At 40.7% G+C, this 18,647-nt stretch overlaps 1 protein-coding gene across 1 annotated transcript in view; it reads left to right on the top strand.

The window, feature by feature from the left end:
- AOAH (acyloxyacyl hydrolase) overlaps positions 1–18,647 on the top strand; it is a 106,911-nt gene that overhangs the window by 73,318 nt on the left and 14,946 nt on the right. The window contains exons 17-20 of the mRNA XM_089532593.1: positions 200–258; positions 2,748–2,807; positions 4,752–4,848; positions 14,229–14,305. Coding sequence (XP_089388719.1) covers positions 200–258; positions 2,748–2,807; positions 4,752–4,848; positions 14,229–14,305 — 293 coding nt within the window. The remainder of the gene's footprint in view (positions 1–199; positions 259–2,747; positions 2,808–4,751; positions 4,849–14,228; positions 14,306–18,647) is intronic.

Genomic DNA, 18,647 nt, shown 5'->3' on the forward strand with positions numbered 1-18,647 from the left:
GGACCAGAACTTTCTAGCAGAGAGTATCTCACCAAACTACAAATCCCATAGGATGGGGAGCGGCAGTAAATGTAGTGTGTAACTGCTATATCTATGCCGGAAACACCCGTCTCAAGCAGCCTCCTCTTGAGTTTCATTTCCAGCAAGTATCATGATAGGTTTCATCATTGTCAAATTTGAACACATTTCTATTTTCCAGGACAATTAAACAAAGATGTCACTTATGAACAACTTTATTCATTTCTTAGCTGTCTTCAGGTAAGTTGTCCAGATGTTTCATGCAATTTAATTTTTGTGGGAAAGATTAAAAATAGTCAGAGGTGGTGCTTTCTGTTAATTAATATCCTATTGGTGTGAGTTTTCATGTGGCATGGAACTTATACAAGAAACTTTTAAAAGCATGTAAAAGATAGCAATACATGCAAGTATTTTTTTAAATAGTTTTAGAATGATAGAGCTAATCACAGACTATTTAGCTATAGCTGGCCCTTACCACTAGATGCATTGATGAAAGCATAGGTTTTTGAAGTAATAGCAATGAAAAGAAATGTGTGTGATTTTTTTGCACATCTTGTTTTTCCTGAGCATCTTATTTTCTGTAGTATTGTCAGCAACTCTGTTGGACTCAGTAATTTATTTATTTATTTATTTATTTTATATGTTGCCTTTCTCCCCGGAGGGATCCAAGGCAGTTCTAAAATCTCAACAGAATTCAAAATAACTAAAAACATCTAGATGCAATGTAAAATCACATATGAATATACAAAAATTAAAAACAAACTAAAAATCCACCTGCTCCATAAAAACCTTCCTGATACGCATTATATACCAAATGTCTGCCTGCATAAAAACATTTTTGCTTGCAAGCGAAAGGCAAGCAGGGAGGGGGCCACTTTAGCCTCCCACGGAAGGGCATTCCAGAGAGTAGGAACAGCCATCAAGAAGGCTCTCTCCCGTGTCTTCACCAAGCCAGCCTGTGATCTTGGCAGGACCAAAAGAAAGCCTTCTCCTGGAGATCTTAGGGCTCTAGCAGGTTCATATGGGGAGATACAGTCTCTCAAATAGTCTGTACCTAAATTGTGTAGGGCTTTATAGGTCATGGCCCGCATTTTGAATTGTATCTGGAAGCGAACCAGTAGCCAGTGAAGCTTTCCTACAAGGGAGTTACATGCTCCCTGTAACTAGCCCCAGTCAGCATTCTGGCTGAGATGTTTTGAACCCACTGACATTTCTGGACAGTTTCCAAAGGCAGCCCCACATAGAGTACATTACAGTAGTCCAAATGGGATGTAATCAAGATCTGACATCTCAAAGAACAGGGGCAGCTGGCGCACATGTTTTAGCTGTGTAAATGCACTCCTGTCCACTGCTGAAACCTGGACATTCAGGCTCAGAGTGGAGCCCAGGAGCACACCCAACCTGCGAGCCTAAGATTTCAAGGGGATTGTAACCCCATCCAGTACAAGCTGAATCCCTATTCCCTGATCTGCCTTACAACTGACCAGGAGCACCTCTGTTTTGTCTGGATTAGGCTTCAATTTGTTTGCCCTCATCCAATCCATTATTGACAGCAGACACTGATTCAGTATGGAAATAACTTCCTTGGAATCAGATGGGAAAGAGAGATGGAGTTGTCATTCAGATGACCTACCCCAGTGGTTTCATGTAGATGTTTAATAACTTGGGGGACAGGACCAAACCCTGTAGGACCCCACAGGCCAATGGCCAAGGGGTCAAACAAGAGTCCCCCAAGACCACCTGATGAGTTCACCCCTCCAAGAAAGACCAGAACCACTGCATAACAGTGCCCTCAAGTCCCATCCCAGAAAGGTGGCCCAGAAGGATACCATGGTTGATGGTATCAAACACTGCCGAGAGATCCAGCAGGACCAACAGGGACACATTCCCCCTGTCCAGTTCCCTGGGTAGGTCATCCACCAAGGCAGCCAAATCTGTCTAATAGCCAGGTCTGAAGCCAGATTGAAATGGATCTAGATAATCTGTTTCATCTAGAAACCCTTGAAGCTGGGAGGCTACCAGTCACTCCAAAACCTTGCCCAAGAATGGAATATTAGAGACTGGCCAATAGTTATCCAAAATTGTGGGATCCATGGAGGTCTTTTTCAGCAACAGCCTCACCGCAGCCTCCTTTAGGCTGGATGGAAATCTGCCTTGCTTCAATGAAGCATTCACCACTCCCCTTACCCACTCGGCCAGTCCCTCTTTTGCTGCTTTCAGAAGCCAGTATGCATGTGGTGGCCCTCACTTCTCCAAGGATTCTGTCCACATCCTCAGACTGCACAAAGTAAGTTCCAAGGCCAGATGGAATAGACCTGGACTGTTAGCGTCCCAAGAGCATTGGAAGAGGAAGGGCACCATTTGGTTTTGGACACCAAAATCTGTGTAGGGTGCCTTGTTTTTCATAATAATAAGACATGGCAATTACTAACTATGAAAGAATAACAGACAATTTTATTTAGATATGTTATCTGTGATGCTGCTATTAGCAGCAACTTTTCCCTGAATATCAATTATTCATCTGTATTACCTCCATTCACTTTATAATTCCTGTCTTCATGTGAAAGTATAATGGTATATGTAACGCTCTGCTGTTTATCCAAATGTCTAATCATTGTAATGTTTTCATTATCTTGTCTACCCATTTGTCTACCCGAGGTTATGCTCTTTCATCTATTTTCCCACAACTACATACAACCGTTACAACAATATTTTTCACATTCACACAGATCAATCCATGCAATGGCTGGATGTCTTCAAACAGCACACTTAGGAACTTGACTTCAGAGGTATATTTAATATAAAAATTACTGTATGGGTATTCCTGTTTTTAAGGATGGTACTTGGACTTTTTGTATGAAAAGAATCAGCAGCACTGTAGCCAGGTGATACAATTGCTACTAAAGAAATCAGGTTTCCTAATTATAGAAATTACTAGTTCTCAGCCTTTGGTTCTCCATATATTTTATACATCAATTTCTAGCAGCCCCTGTCATCATTACCAATGATAATGAATTCTAGGAGTTGGTCCAAAACATCTGGCAGATGGTCTTACTTGCTAAACAAAACACATATGTCTCTCCTATATCAAAGGAGAGATGTGATTTTGTTTTGAATATTAAACTTAGAGGCTTATCGCATGCATGTTGATTCAGCTTACCTCTATCCAGTTTAAAATTTAATTTGGGCAGTATCCTGATGTTACTAGATGGTTTTTACCACTGAATTTTGGTTTTTACCACTGAATTTGCTGCCCTGAATACAGCATGGGTGCACCCCCACTACCGGAGCTGCTCCTCCCTGCTCTTTTCGGATCCGGGAGTTTTCTGAGTTAAGAAAATGGCCACCAGAAAGCAACCAATCTTAATGAAAATATAAGGAATTCTGTTTTCCCTCTGCCCACCAGACAGTGAAGAGGAGAAATTGTCTGGAAACACAGTACAAAGTACAGTATTCTTTAGTGCAAATTAAAAAAAACAACACCCTCTGGGTGAGAATCCAGTGTTGCTGCTGACTGTGGGAATTGTCACACTGAATCCTTCATGATAACACAACCCAAGAAGTACATTACCAAATAGAGCAGCCAACAGCAACATTTACTCTGTGTGTTTATTCTCATAACTGAGATAAGTCCTGTCTGTACTAGCCAAATAAATTGGCTTTGCCCAGCCTCTCGACAGAGAGATCTGATGACACATGGACCAAACCCCGGTCTGGCATGAACAAACCAGACAACATCTGACCTGTTCAGCACCAAACCCAGAGTGTAACACTCTTAACACAGATTTAAATATATTACACTTTGCTCTGGATCTTCTGGGAAAATCCAGAGCCCTCCTATCCGACACTGGGTCACTGTTGAAAATTCATCCCACTGAGCCATCCTGCATCACTGCAGCTGCCACCAGTCACTCTTTCTAAGGTAAGAATGAGATGCCCAGCGATATGATGAAGGGTGGGCACCTCATTCTGACCTTGGAGGGAACAACCCGCAAGCATCACAGCCACACCAGTCAGCAGAGCAGGACACCCCTGCAAACAACCACCCAGCATTGGAACAGAGGGGCCCAGGTAACAGGAGAAGACAGAGCAGTTTCGGGATCAGAATACTCCAAGCTGCCTCAGAGTATCTTGGTCAGTGCAGACAGGACCTTAGGCTGTTCCGGCATAAAAAGATATGAAGGAAACCTGTAGCACCCTTGAGTTTATCTGGGGGGGGGGGGGGGGGGAGAGTTTTCCAGCATAAGCTTTTGTGAATTCCAGTCCACTTCACCAGATGCAGATCCTGAGAAATTAATACTTCCAATGATTAGGCTTGTTATGAAGATTTGATTTGTACAGATCCCTGTTGGTGTTATAGAACATCTGGACTTGAGTTTTGAAAAGTTACATTTCAGAATTACAATTTCTAGAAACTGTCCCAAGCTCTAATATATTGCACCAATATCTTTAACAGCACATTGGTGAATATTTAATAAATAAGACCAGTTGTTTTGGAGAAAAAGAGGTTCATTTTTCTGAGCTGATTCTGTAATAGGCATCTTGAATGTGACTACTATTTCCCTGCACAGAAACTGAAGCACTGTAACAGACAAAGCTCACATGCTGTTTTACTTTTTATGTTATTGTGAGCTGAAATCTTGGCAGAAAGAGAGGTATAAGAGTTCTTTTACCAATAAAATAATAAACACACATATTTATTATGGTTTTCTTTTCTTCTTTTTTCCCCCCAGAGAGCCTCACAGCTTTCCAGTGTTCTGAAAGAAATAGCAAAAATTGAGAAATATACCAATTTTGATGTTTTCTACATGGATTATCCAATTAAAGAAAGTAAGTTAATGTACATATGGAATAAACAGCTGCTCAATATGCATCGCCTGAAAGTAGGGTGATGTATCCCTGCTTAAAGAAAATAAATGTCAGTTCATATTGAAGAAAAGAAAAATATTTGATGGCAAATGAAAAGGAGACCACATCTTGGAATGCTAAAAACTGTATCCAGTTTGTTCAGAAAAAGTTTAGAATACTAAGACCTTCTCAGGGGACTGGAAAGAAAATACATATCCATGTCTTAAAATTACATTTTTCATAAAAATGTTTTGCTTAATATTTTCAAATAGTAAGTAGTCTAAATAAGTATACCTTACCTTTTATCCAGGAGTGACTTTTATAATATTCTGAAACCAGCCCGCAGCATACACATACAGACACAACTATCATGTAGGTGTCTCTTATAGTTCAGCTCAGAGATTGTTATTTAGGGAACTCCCTTAAACCATCTTGCTGTGCACCTCCGTTGTCTATTGCTGTACAGAGTGAAGGTATACAAGTGTGGTATATACCTACGAACTGGGGACCAGAAGTCCTCTTTTCAGTATGGCAATATTGAGAGGCCATTTCTTCCATGACATATATCTCCACCAGAGCTGTGCTTCAAAATTTGGGGCCACCCAGCCCTTCTCTTCTCTGTATTGTTGATGGAGAAAACAGCTGGTTCAGAGAGGACAGAACTGAATTGATGAAGACAGAGCATTGGGTTTTGAGCTTGGCTCCAGCCTTAAAATTGGAAGGGGGCAGGACCACAAGGAAGAGGAAAGAGCACCAGCAAATAGGGAGGAATTGTTGTTAACTGCCTTAAAGTCAATCCCGATTCATGGTGAGCCCATGGATAAGATATCTCCACTGCTTCTGCTTGGATGCTGCAGATTTAGGCCCGTGACTTTCCTGATAAAGTCTAGCCATATGGCATGCAGTCTACTTCTCTTTCTACTACCCTCTACCTTTCCTAACATTAGAGATCTTGTAGCACTTTTGAGACTAACTGAAAGAAAGAAGTTAGCAGCATGACCTAAGTCTGCTTCCTCAGATGCATTTGGTGGAGTGGAAACCAAAGATGGACATATATATATGCAACTGGTATGTGAGAATGTAGGTTCAAATTCTAAATCCTTCGTGTGTGGAAATGAAGTGGAAAGTCTAGTTTTAACAATGGTCATTTGTGAGCAAAGGCATTGGGAAGTAGCCTTTGTGTATGGAAATGAAGTGGCAAGACCAGTTTGGCTTTAGAAACTAGCCTGTAAGTGGGGAGAATAGATGGGTGTAGAGTTCCCCCTGAGGAGGGGGTCAGATAGTGTTGAAATGTGTGTAGTGTGCGAGGAAGCCATTATCTTTGTTCAGTCCATTGCTGAGGAACTGTAGTTTGTGGATGAACTCCAATTCTACTGGTTCTCTTTCCAGTCTACCTTTGTAGTTCTTTTGTTCAACGACTGCTATTGACTTTTCTAATGAGTCATGCCTTCTCATGATGTGGCTAAAGTATGACAGCCTCAGTGTCATCATCTTGGCTTCCAGTGAGAGTTCAAGTTTGATCTGTTCTAAAACCCATTTGTGTGTTTGTTTTCGCTGTCCATGGTATCCTCTGCACTCTTCTCCAGCACCACATCTCAAATGAGTTTATTTTATTCCTGCCTCCCTTTTTCACTGCCCAGCTCTCACATTCAAACATAGTGATGGGGAATACAGGGCTTGGACAATTCTAACTTTAATGTTAAGTTGTAGATCCTTACGATCTTATCTATTTATTTCATAGTTGCCCTTCTTATTCCTACTATTCTTCTGATTTCTTGACTGCAGTCTCCATTCCGGTCACTGTTTGATCTGAGGTACAGGGAATTTTTAACTATTTCATTTCCTTGTTATGTAAATTGAATTTATGGAGATCTTCTGTGGTCATTATTTTTGTTTTCTTTGTGTTCAGTAGTAAGCCTGCCTTAGCACTTTCTTCTTTAGCTTTCCTTATTAATTATTCCAAATCTATTATGTTTTCCTCTAGTATTATGGTGTCATCTGAATATCTCAGATTGTTGTTCCTTCCTCCTATCTTCATTCCTCCATCTTCTGAATCTAATCCGGTTCTTCTTATAATGTTTTCTGCATACAAGTTGAACAAATAGGGTGACCTTCTTGTCAATTGGGAACCATTCTGTTTCTCCATGTTCTGTTCTAACAGTAGCTTCTGGTCCTAAGTACAGATTCCTTATCAGGACTATCAAATATAGTGACTCTCCCATTTCTTTAAGCGCACTCCATAGCATTTCATGCTCTGTGAAGTCAAAGGTTTTGATATACAGTAGTCTATCAAGCACATGCTGGTTTTCTTTTGGAATGCTTTAGTTTGCTAAATTATCCATCATAGGCTGGAGAAAGGCATGAAATAAGTCATGCGAATTGGGGTTCAGATGCCATTCAGCCTCAAAATGGCAAGAGTGCCTCCAGTGAACAGCACTGCCACTTCAGCAGCACTTCAGTATAGCAGCTTAGAAATGCTACTTTCCTGGACTATAGCATCCAGAATTCATCCGTCATCAACGCTCTTAGCAATTCTAGTAGTTGTCTCATTAGTAGCAGCAATACTAGTTAGGCTGCTACCATTTCTGCTGCTACAGCAAATGCTAGAATCATGGGATATAACTTATTCTGCTAATTCTGAAGGGGCATTAGTATTATTATTGTATCATCAGTGACTTAGATGATGGAGTGGGGGAATCTTTATTAAGTTTTAAGATGACACAAAATTGAGGGGGGTGGCTAACACATTGGAAGATAGGAATAGAATTCAAAAGACTTTAGATAAACTAGAAAGTTGGACAGAAATAAAATGAAATTCAGTAGAGAGAAATGCAAAATTCTACATTTAGGCCACAAAAACCAAATGCATAGGTATAGGACGGAGAATACATGGCTCAGCAGTACTACATGCAAAAAGGACATTGGGATTATTGTTGATCATAAACTGAACACAAGCCAGCAGTGTGATACTTTAGCAAAGAAGGTGAATACTATTTGTGTTGTTGTTGTGTGCCCTCAAGTCATTTTTGAATTATGGAGACCCTAGGTGAAACTATCACAATGTTTTCTTGGCAGAATTTGTTCAGAGTGCGGTTGGAATTAATAGAAGCTTTGTTTCCAAGAACTTTAGCACACACAGCTTTTAAACCACCATTAAGATGTATATACAGTACCTTTGGCAACACTTATTGCACAACATCATCTCCATCTCATTGCTGCCTTGTCTGCCAAGCATGGTTAGAGCGCATCTTGCCATTGATGGGAAAACCCATCAATAAACCCGCAAACTGCTGTCCCATTTGTCCTCAGATGTGATATGTTCTTTGCACAACAGTTCCAGTATTGGGCAGTCACATGGTATCAGTGTCTCCTCCTTTCCCTGCCCCCTCTTGCTATGCCCAGACAGGTTTTTCCCCCTACTATCATTTATTTTCTTTTTACTTTTAAAAAAATGTATTAGCATACCTTTGGAATTGCATTAAAAATAAAATAATAAAAATAAAAACCCTAAAAGGCATGCTGGGTAGGACATAGGGCAGGAAGATGGGGTCAGGGAGCTATGTGGAAGAGAGCACAAGGTCTCTGTCACTCTACTGCAAAGATGTGTGAAAAGGAATGCTTCCAAACCGGTATATATCTGTTTCCCCTTATGAACGTAATCATGGTGGGAATGAGGCATGTGTGATAAACTCCCATGTATATGACTCTGTTGAGTTTATAGATGCTTCAGACTTAGCTTGATGTTTAAAACAAACCCTCACCTCTCTGTTGACTTAGGAAAGAAGTATATGTTTAGGAAATAAGACCAACTGAAAGGTCACTATCAAAGGTGAGAAACCTTTGGATCTCCAGACATTTGCTACAGTCTCTTACTATGGCCTCCTTTCCACTTACAAATAAATCGGTTTGTGATCTGAATTGATGGATCAATTCGACAGCAGAGCGTGGTTCACATTACATTTGCCCCGATCACATTTTTTCCCTGTAAAATAACCCACTTGTGGTTTACATTCACAAATGAATTGATTCAAAATGGACCTGCTCCAGCTTGTTGAAGGGCAAATTTAAATTGATTCTGATCCGCATCTGATTCACTTTTGCACGGAATCGGTTTATCCAAAAAGACGTGGAAAAATCAGCATCAAAAAGATGCAGGTTAAATGGGTCTAGAGTATGACCCCCCCTCTCCGAATCGCTTCAGTGATTTGGTTCAAGTGGGAACCAGGGTCATTTGAACTGGTTCAAACCGATTTGCGATCCAGTTTAAAAGGTAATGGGAATCAGGCCCAGATCTCAGTCTCAGTCCATGCTGAGGCTTCTGGGAATTAAAGTCGAAAGCATCAAGTAGACCTGAGCTTTTCCATCCCTGGTCTACGTGAATACGTACCTGACTGGGTCCAATCAAATGTGGTTGCCATTGCCAAAAAAATAATGGCTTGTACACATTTAATGCAATTTGTAGATCTTTCTCATTGGTCTGGGACATAAGTGCTTTGAGGCTTACCAACCTCAATTACTTAGCATTACTTTTACTGAGTTATGCAATCACTTATTATTTACTTACAATAAATTATTAAGGGGGCAGTTGCTTAAACCAAAACAATTCTGCATGCCTTCTTAATATTTTATAACTGCCATTACATGATTGCTGATGAACCAAATTAATTTGAAGTGCTAAATATATTCAGTCAGACTTGGAAGGCAGAGGCAGGAAATCGATATGATTTACTTTTTTTCATTAGTAAACAAAGGCCAAGCACAAACCAACAGAACCTTTGGCAATGTATTTCACATCCCTATATTCATGTTTGCAATTAAAGTCTTCAGCTTAGTAGAAGTGTCAGTTGTCAAGTTTCCTTTCTAAGCTGCCGCTGCTCTAATCGCTGACCTATTTTTTAGTTCTGCTGAAGTTGATGTAGGCTCTTTTTGGAGTCTCAGGGTATGAAATATTTAGCAGCAGCAGTAATCTTTTTTTCTTTTTCTTTTGGCTTTGGATGAAGTCCTAACTTTTGGAATTAAAAAGTTCTGGCACTGATTTTTCCATCCAATACTTTGGAACAGGTTTTTTTTTTTTAAAAGGTTCATCATCATTCGTTTCTTTCCGGCTGAAAATATGGGAGTTATTCTGAAATTCCCATTAAACTAATTGGGCTGAAAGAAACAGTCGTTTGTTCAGACAGCTGAATGCAGTTGTTTAAAGCCACTGGAGTCTGTAGTATCATCTCTTTTCACAGATTTAGTAGAGTTTAAAAACCTAAAAATGCAACAGTAGAAGAAAAGAAGTGTATAGACAATGTAGGCTGCAAAGACTCTTGTTTTCATTTAATTTGCTTACATTAGCAACTGTCTCTCTAGTCTGGAGTGCAAGTGACTTCACTGATTGGTAAACTAGGTGTATGAATTCATTTTCTGAAGCGGAGCACTCGATTTTTCCAAGTCTCTTGTCTGGATGACTGAGCAGCATGCATTTGTTTGCATGCAAGAAGTGTGATGTATTCAAGATGAAGATGATAGCCATAGTCAGTCTGCCTCTCCAATGTACATTCTGGTGCAGACGTGGGCAGAAAATAGACTGGCGCTAGGTCTGGAAAGGTTTCTGATTCTCTCCTTTTTTAAAGAATAAAATATACAACAGTTTTACTTTGTAATACTAAAAGGAAGAAAACCTGAGACGGAAAATAGATGGGGTTTTGAGTAAAAGTAGTGGTTTGTCCTGAAGTAAGAAACAAATCCTTCTTCTAAACTGTAGACTCAGGGACATGTTGTTCATTCATTCTTCTTGATTTGTGACTGTCCTGGGCTGCTGTTTCGCTCTTGGCTCACACTGGTTGGAACCTGAGATTCTTATCCAAAACAAGGTTGATCCTGGAAGCCTGAGATTTCCCCATCCCTGCTCTAGAGTAAGGAGAAGAGTTTTTTTGGGTGAATGTAAGCGGGAGACGTACAGATATTGGTGAAATCTGGGATTTAAGATACAAATAGTTGGCCAATTAATGGGTTTGATCCAAGGCCTGGTTTCTGTGAGCAGAAAGGCTCCACTGACAGATGAGGGCTTTGCCCTATTTAGGGTAAACCTCTCCCCCTCTCAGACTACACCACAGTTCACCCAATTCATCAGAGTTTTCCTGTGGGTATAATTTTAAGGTGCTGCAAGAGATGCCACGGGGAATAGGGCAAGGAGAGTGCTGCTTTAGCATGCTTAGTTGTGTGCATCTAAATCTGGATCCAATCCATTGATTTCTAGGTATTAGGAAGAGGGTCTCCTTCAGCCAACTAGGATCTCCAAGCTATGCAGCTGCATAGGTCACATCTTGAATAGAGAGGAAAACTCAATCTGCATCTGATTGAACACAGTTTAGCTGTACATTTTAGAGCCCAAGCTAAAATAGCAGTGGCATCAAAGAAAGATTTTTTTCCCCTCCAGCATCTCTGTATCTGTCTCGTGTTATATCCTATATTTAGTAAGCAACCATGACTCCCATATTGGGGGGAAAGGTGATTAGAAATTAAATTAACAGATAACATCATTTGCATGCACTCCAGCTTTGAATATACTTCAATGAGTGTACTTCATGAAAGAGTGCCTGAAGTATCTGCTTGCCCTTTTTTTATGGAAAACTTTCCATTGGTATTGATTTAAGTTAGAACAAGGTTCTTGGAGCAAGGCCCTATACATATCCACTTGACCTTCATGATTTATAAAATTAGTTAAAATTCTATTTTAACACCTCTGGTAGCATACTATTAGAAGAGACCTAATCCTCTTCTGAAGAAGGTTGTAATCAACATTCTTAAAAATATTGGAGACCTAATCAGTTGGAGTAATTAAAGGCCAGTACAGTGGGCCCTTGGTCTCCACTGAGGTTTGGTTTCAGGAAGCACCATGAATACCAAAGTCCATGGATGCTCAAGTCCCATTAAATACAATGGCATAATGAAATGATGTTGCTTATATAAAATATCAAAAATCAAGGCTTGCTTTTAAAAATTTCTATATTTTTGGAATATTTTCAGGCTGCAGGTGGTTAAATCTGTGGATAAAGAATCCATGGATATGAAGGGCTGACTGTACTGACATTAGCTTTCCTGGGTAAGGGAATAAAGCAGGCAGTATTGGGGTCAGACAGGGGACTCTTGTTGTTGTGTAACTTCAAGTCATTTCCAATATATGGCAACCATAAGGCGAATCTGTCATGGGGCCCTCTTGGCAAGCTTAGTTCAGAGGGGGTTTGCCTTTGCCTTCCTCTGAGGCTGAGAGAGTGTGTCTTGCCTAAGGGCACCTAAGGACAACCATTTTTTGAATAACGGAAGATCTCGTTATTCAAAAAATGGCTGCTCCATGAACGCTTCATTAAGCCGGACACCTTAATGACATTTTAGAAGCATGACACGCTATCACACCTTCGCACTTAAGGAACTTTTTGCCAATGTTTTACTGATGGTAAGTGCCTCCGTGTGATAATCCTCTAAGAAAAACATAGAGAGAGTTAGAAATCAATTGAAGTATGTCTTGTCATAGGGAGTAAATGCAAAGATTTTGTATTTAAACTGTAATATTGAGGGAAGGGGTGGGAAATATTTTTTCTCTGTAACTGAATATGTCAATAAAAGATAAATTTTAAAAATTGCTTTAGCAGCCCTGGATGGCAATCTTTCTCTAGAATGAAACAGAAGAAGTGGGGCTGTAATCATTCTTCTCATTCTAGTCACAACATTTGTCATCTGGAAACTGGATACATTGCTTTCCACCAGTCTCACTAATCATAGAATCATAGAGTTGGAAGATGCCACAAGGGCCATCCAATGCAACCGCCTGCCATACACCATTAAAGCACTCCCGACAGATGGCCATCCAGCCTCTGTTAATTACCTGATAGAACAGTTCCTCAGAATAAGATTAAAAGACACTTGCTGTACTGCATTGGATTTGGTATTTTGGTGCTGTCAGGTTTAATCCTGCTGTCTGTGCATTTGCTGGGAGAAGTAATCCTTTCTGAGTCTGGGATCATCTCTAGGATGAAGGATCACCCACTTTAGTTTACTTTAGTTTACTTACTTTTAGATCCAGGAGCAGTGGTAGATTTCTTGAAGTTATAGGATGAGTTTGGGAAAGGTTTTTATTCACTTTTGGGTCTAGCTGGTATCAGAGTCATTTTCTTCTGATGTGATATAATACAGAGGGAGGCTTCTTCCCATTTATGTCGATTTTACTGGGAATAGGGTTTTAAATATATTAATATATTTTTAAAATACTATTGTTGTTGTATCATATTGTTATTTAATTATTTTTAAAATTTTGCAAATGAATGCTTTACCTTAATTTTTTAAAAATTATTGTGAGCCACCTTGAATCCCATCTCAGGAGAATGGTGGGATATAAATTCAACAAATAAATAAATAGACCCTTGTAGCTGCTGCTGTCATTCAGCAGTGGAAGATTTTTAAATGCATCCCAGGTTATAACAAAGTGTGAAGGCTATCTATACTTCAATTTGAAGGAAGATCACAGACCCAGAAATCCCTAGGAAGCTCAATTCTTCTTTAAAATAAAGGTTGCACTCCCATGTGCTATGATTTAAGCACATGCACATACATACATACATACACACAGAGAGAAAGAGAGATATGGGTGAGTGTTGGTGCAATTTCCCCCAAAAGGTTTAAATACTTTCCCAAAAAGTATTAGCAATTTAGCAATCATGCAGTCCTGAAAATGACGTACCTGAATACTTCAGACTGAAAGCAAATATGGACACAATTCTCTATTTTGAGGCCAATGACTTTGACCTTTTGTGCTGAGAAAGATGCAACAAACCATAGGAGTTGGGTAGGAAGGAGAGGTCTGACAGGTAAAAGGCAGAGACGAGACTAGTGAGAACAAGAGATAAGAGGGCAATAAATGTTAGCCTAAATCCTATTCTCAATCCCAGTGAGAGTAGACCCACTGATGAGCCAATGTTGATGCAGTGGTGATCCAATGTTAACCCATTGATGATCCAATGTTGAATTTCCCACTGGTTCAATGGATCTGTTCAAGTCAAGACTCTCCATAACATTCAGAACATCAAGTATGACAGTTTTTAACTTTGCCTCATTTCAGCCTTATTTTTATATGGAAAAAATAGATATGAATTATTCTGCCAGCATTTATATTCAGTTTTCCTTACATAAATGTCTTGGAAAGGCTTAAACACTGCCTGGAAGGAAAGAGGATTGAATAGAGCATTGGCTTTGACAATATTATATAAATCATCATAATCTTCGTGTGCAGCCGTCATTTGCTAAAAATACTGCCTGTGATGCTATGTGAAGTGATGTTTATACGTGTGGTGCATAATCCCCTGTAATTATCTGGTTTACAGTTGCTGAAATGTGGCAGAAGATGGGAGGAGAGACCTGGCAGTTAATAGAACCTATGGATGGATTTCACCCTAATCAGGTAAAAGGCAGGAATGAGGGCAGGAGGTTGGGAAGGGAAGCCACACACACAAAAATCTAACTGTCCAATTGAGGTATTGTTTGTTTGTTTGTTTGTTTTATTTATTTGAGGTATCTTCCCTACCACCACCACCACCACCAATCAGCAGCTATTTGGGTTGGGAAGCAAGAACCTCCCTCCAGCAGCCTGGACCTGAGCTTTATGGGGTTCTATGGGTCATAGCCTACACTTTGATTTATTATGAAACAAGCAAGCAGGCAGGGTAGATGTTACAAGAGAATAGTGTGCTCTCTCTATCCGGTATCCATGTGGTTTTTTAATTATATAGAAAATTTCAGCTGCAGTATAGAAACAGATTAATTTCATTCTGCTATTTGTTTCATTGACTTTAGTGGGCTTGAAAGTGACAATGGTCCCATCCAAATTTACCTAGTGGTCTGGAAACTACCATTCTACCCATGTGGGCATTTTCTTTCTTGCTGTGTGAAACATTTAAATACGGAAATACTGTGGCTGGGGCTAATTGCCTGGCTTCCTTCCAAAATGACCATAATACATTAGAAAGCTGGGCCAGAGCTAACAAAATGAACTTCAACAGGGAGAAATGTAAGTTACTGCACTTAAAAAAAATGAAATGCATACGGTAGATATAGGATGGGGGGGACACCTGGCTGAACGAGACTACATGTGAAAGGGACCTATGAGTCCAAATAGACCACAAGTTGAATGTGAGTCTGTAGCCAAGGGTCCGTAGGGGAATTTTATTATGATGCTATTAGTCCAAATATTGCAAGAGGGGGGCTGGCTACAAGAGCCCACCGAGATCGTCTCCCGATATGTATACGGAGTAGACCAGGGCCTCCCAACAAATAGAGCTGAGACAGACGTCTAGAATTAATAACCAATTTATTTATAAGGGGAAAGCACATGCAATTCACTAGCATACACACACACATACAAGGCTCAGGAAAAGCATAGGTTAGCATGGAATAGGATTTTAGGCATCACTGGGGTGATACGTACCAGAATGTAGACTCCCTCCAGGAATCCAAATGGAATATGATGAGGATGGCATGAGGCTCAGCCATGGAATGACTGGCCAGGAGTCAGGAGCCAGGAGCCAGGTCAGGGTTCAAGGGGACAGAGCTTCCCCCTGAAATCCAGACTGGCCCAGTGAACAGGAAAATCTGAGAGTATTTATAGGCAAAATCTTGCCTCTGGCAAAGGTGCTTGATGGTGAGAACAAAGGTGTTTAATTACTTGCTTTTCACCTGGATGTCTGGATCTGATAATATCAATGACTTAAGTTGTTCGGACAACAGACTTGAGGAGGGGGTGATAGCTTCAGGAAAGGCAAACATTTTACTCCTTCTGACTCAAGATAATCCCTTCATGCGACTTCCCAGACCTTCTAAGATGTAAATGGGGCTTCTCCCCTCAGGGGAGGTGCACATGTCCTCTCGCTTTGCCAGTAATGGCGGACAGGCTTGGAGTCTGGCCAGGGGTCATCCAAGGGATATCATTGATTCCAAAATTTATATGAAGCAGCATGGGTAACATTCCCCCCCCTCGGAAATTTCACAGACACTCAGGCGAGTGGATGGGTATTTTCCGAATTACTCTTTGCCATATAAATTTTGGTGTGAGAATATTGGAGAGGGCATCCTATTCAGGGAAGTATCACACTGGTGATGCACAGGGGAAGCCATACATACACCATACATACCAAAGTTTATTACCAAAGTCAAAAGTGGGGGTGAAAAGGGGGCACATGAAATATAACCAACGGAAAAAGCCTTCAATAGGCCAAGAGAAAAGCAATAGACAATCAATATATAGTATGAAAAAGCAACAACCAGTGGAAATGAGTCCAATGACTGAAAAGAGCAAATGAATGTGACATGAGTCCAAACAGTTGGTGGTTTGTATATGGGATGACAGAGTCCATGTTAGGTTTTGTCCAGCGGGAGCCAGATGGCTCAGTATGGATATGAGAATGCGGGCATAAGGTATAGCTGTCCTGTAAGAAACAATTTCTTTGCAGCCAATGTCCATCTGGCGAGAGGATGAGCCATAGTTCTTGTATGCGGGCATTTGTCATAGTGAAGTGGGCTAATGTCCATGAGATGGCAGTTTAAGTCCAGTGGCGAGTAGTTCCACATGTGGAACACTTGAATGCAGGCAATGAGCTTTTGGAAAACAGTGATGAAAGCTAACAGCGATAGGTCTGTGGAGCTTGTCATCGGGACAGACAGCAATAAGAAAGGCATCTGGATGTAGGTAGGGCCATGGAGGACCATCTGGAACAGGAGCAGAGGTGCGAGGACACCAGTTGTGACTTGAATGAGCCTTTGGAGGATGTCCATGGCAGCAGGGGATGGAGGACATCACAAGAAGGATGCAGGCAAAAGAGTCTCAACCCTGGAGCGGGGAACATCAGGAAGACTGGGAAACAGCTTGGAGAGTCCTGTATCATGGCATCAATGATGACATCTGTGGGGTCTGGCATGGCTTTTGGGAAGAATATTGGGGCTTACCTTCCCCATGAGGATATAGGAGAACAGAGCAAGGACAGGATAGAATTTTACATGCAGTGGGGGATGAAGGAAGACAGACTCCCCCCCCCTTCGCTCCCAACAGAGCGGGTCAGCTTTAAAAGAAGGAGTGTAAAAGAGATATGGTTTTTACTTGCCTTGGAGGATGAAGAGGACAGTTTCTTCTCTCCCCGCCCTGGCTTCCCGCAGAGACCAGGCTGGCTTTGCTATAGGAGTTTTGTAAGAAAAGGATAGGGCCTCCAAATTATATCTATGTGCCATGGGGATTACTGAAAAAGATAGGAATTTTTCCCTGGCTCCCCGCTGGAGCCAATCCTGATAGGTAGAGGATGCGGAAGAGGTCAACATTTAAAGCAGTGGCAGAGAAGTTCAGTGAGGCCACTGTCCGGCACTTAAATAGGCAGACAGATAGTACATAGAGGCCAGGGATAGGACTGGCATACACATGCAGAGTATAGAAACACACAACATTAATAACAGAAAACCAAGGGGTTTGTAAGGCACTGAGGGCACTGCACTGTTTGGTTGTGGTCAATTTCCAGACTTGACCAAGGCTGCTGTGAAGATGTGTAAATTTAGTCCAACTTTTAGCAAAAACTACATCCAAAATAGCCAAATTATTCATTTCTGGATCCCAGTGACTGGGTATACTTGCACCATTTGAACAGAGGAGTCTAGCCATGGGTGTATTTTAGAAGCATTCCTTCAAAAAAAATGAAAATAAACTGGAGCAGCCGTGGAGGAAGTTTTATCTTTGGCAAAAACCTCTAACCATTGGGCTTGCTGACTGGCAAAAATGGAAAAGGCAAAAGAAAAAGCAAAAACAACAACTGTATCATTGGAAAGTACTTTGACTGGAAAATAACTCAAAATGAAAACACGATCACACAGTCAGGCAATTTGACCACTAGGCCTGCTGTTACCAAAATACTGTATGGGAAGTGGCATTAAAAGACCAATCAAAAGACCAAAATTCTGCTAGCCAAAGGGTGAAATCCAAAACAAATGTGTTGCCGTAAATGCATAGGGCTAACAGCAAAAATAGAACAAAACAATAACAAAAATGAGAAGGCACAGCTAATTTTTGGGCTGAGAGAGTGTGACTTCCACTCAGTCTCAAAGTTGCAGAACAAAACGGACATAAAACGACACACATAAAAATATGCCACCACTTTGTGGAAGAAATCACTCAGTTCTCCGAGCATAGGCAGAGCAAAACTGGGTATATTTGCAGCATGATCCTAGTCTCTGATCATGTGCAGAGAGCAAAGTAAAACCTTTAGGAGGTGCTGTGTGGCATCATTGGCAACACTCACAGCAAAGAACAAAAAACAGAGCAACTATGAGAAAATCTACCCTTCCCAATTCCTAGGAAAAGAGAAGAGGATTCCTGAGCATGCTTAGAGTGCATAGTCTCTGAGCATGAAAAGAGAAAAGCAGAAGCAACAGCCTGTGACTGACAGGGGGCGTGTGTGAGACAAACTAGTATGAACACACTTCAAATTAAACAGTGGATGTGCTGTCCTACATAAATTGTGGAGGACAAAAAAGGTAGACTGCTTAGTCAGTGAGGCTCACCTATGAATTCCAAGGCTCTGAAACAGACAGAGTGGAGAGAGTTCCTTCACACTCCCAAATCTCAAACAATTACAAGCACAAATAGCAATTAATATATGGAAGACCAAGGTTGAGAGTCAGCAGTTAAGATATTTTTCCCAGATAGACTATGCTGACCTGAGGCTCTTTATAACTACTTAACAGAAAAACAAAGACATTTAGAATCATGA

This window comes from Sceloporus occidentalis, unplaced genomic scaffold (genome assembly GCF_023333645.1).
Source record: "Sceloporus occidentalis isolate IW3139 unplaced genomic scaffold, rSceOcc1.0.p SCAF_7, whole genome shotgun sequence".
In the NCBI taxonomy this organism is placed as follows: Eukaryota; Metazoa; Chordata; class Lepidosauria; order Squamata; family Phrynosomatidae; genus Sceloporus; species Sceloporus occidentalis.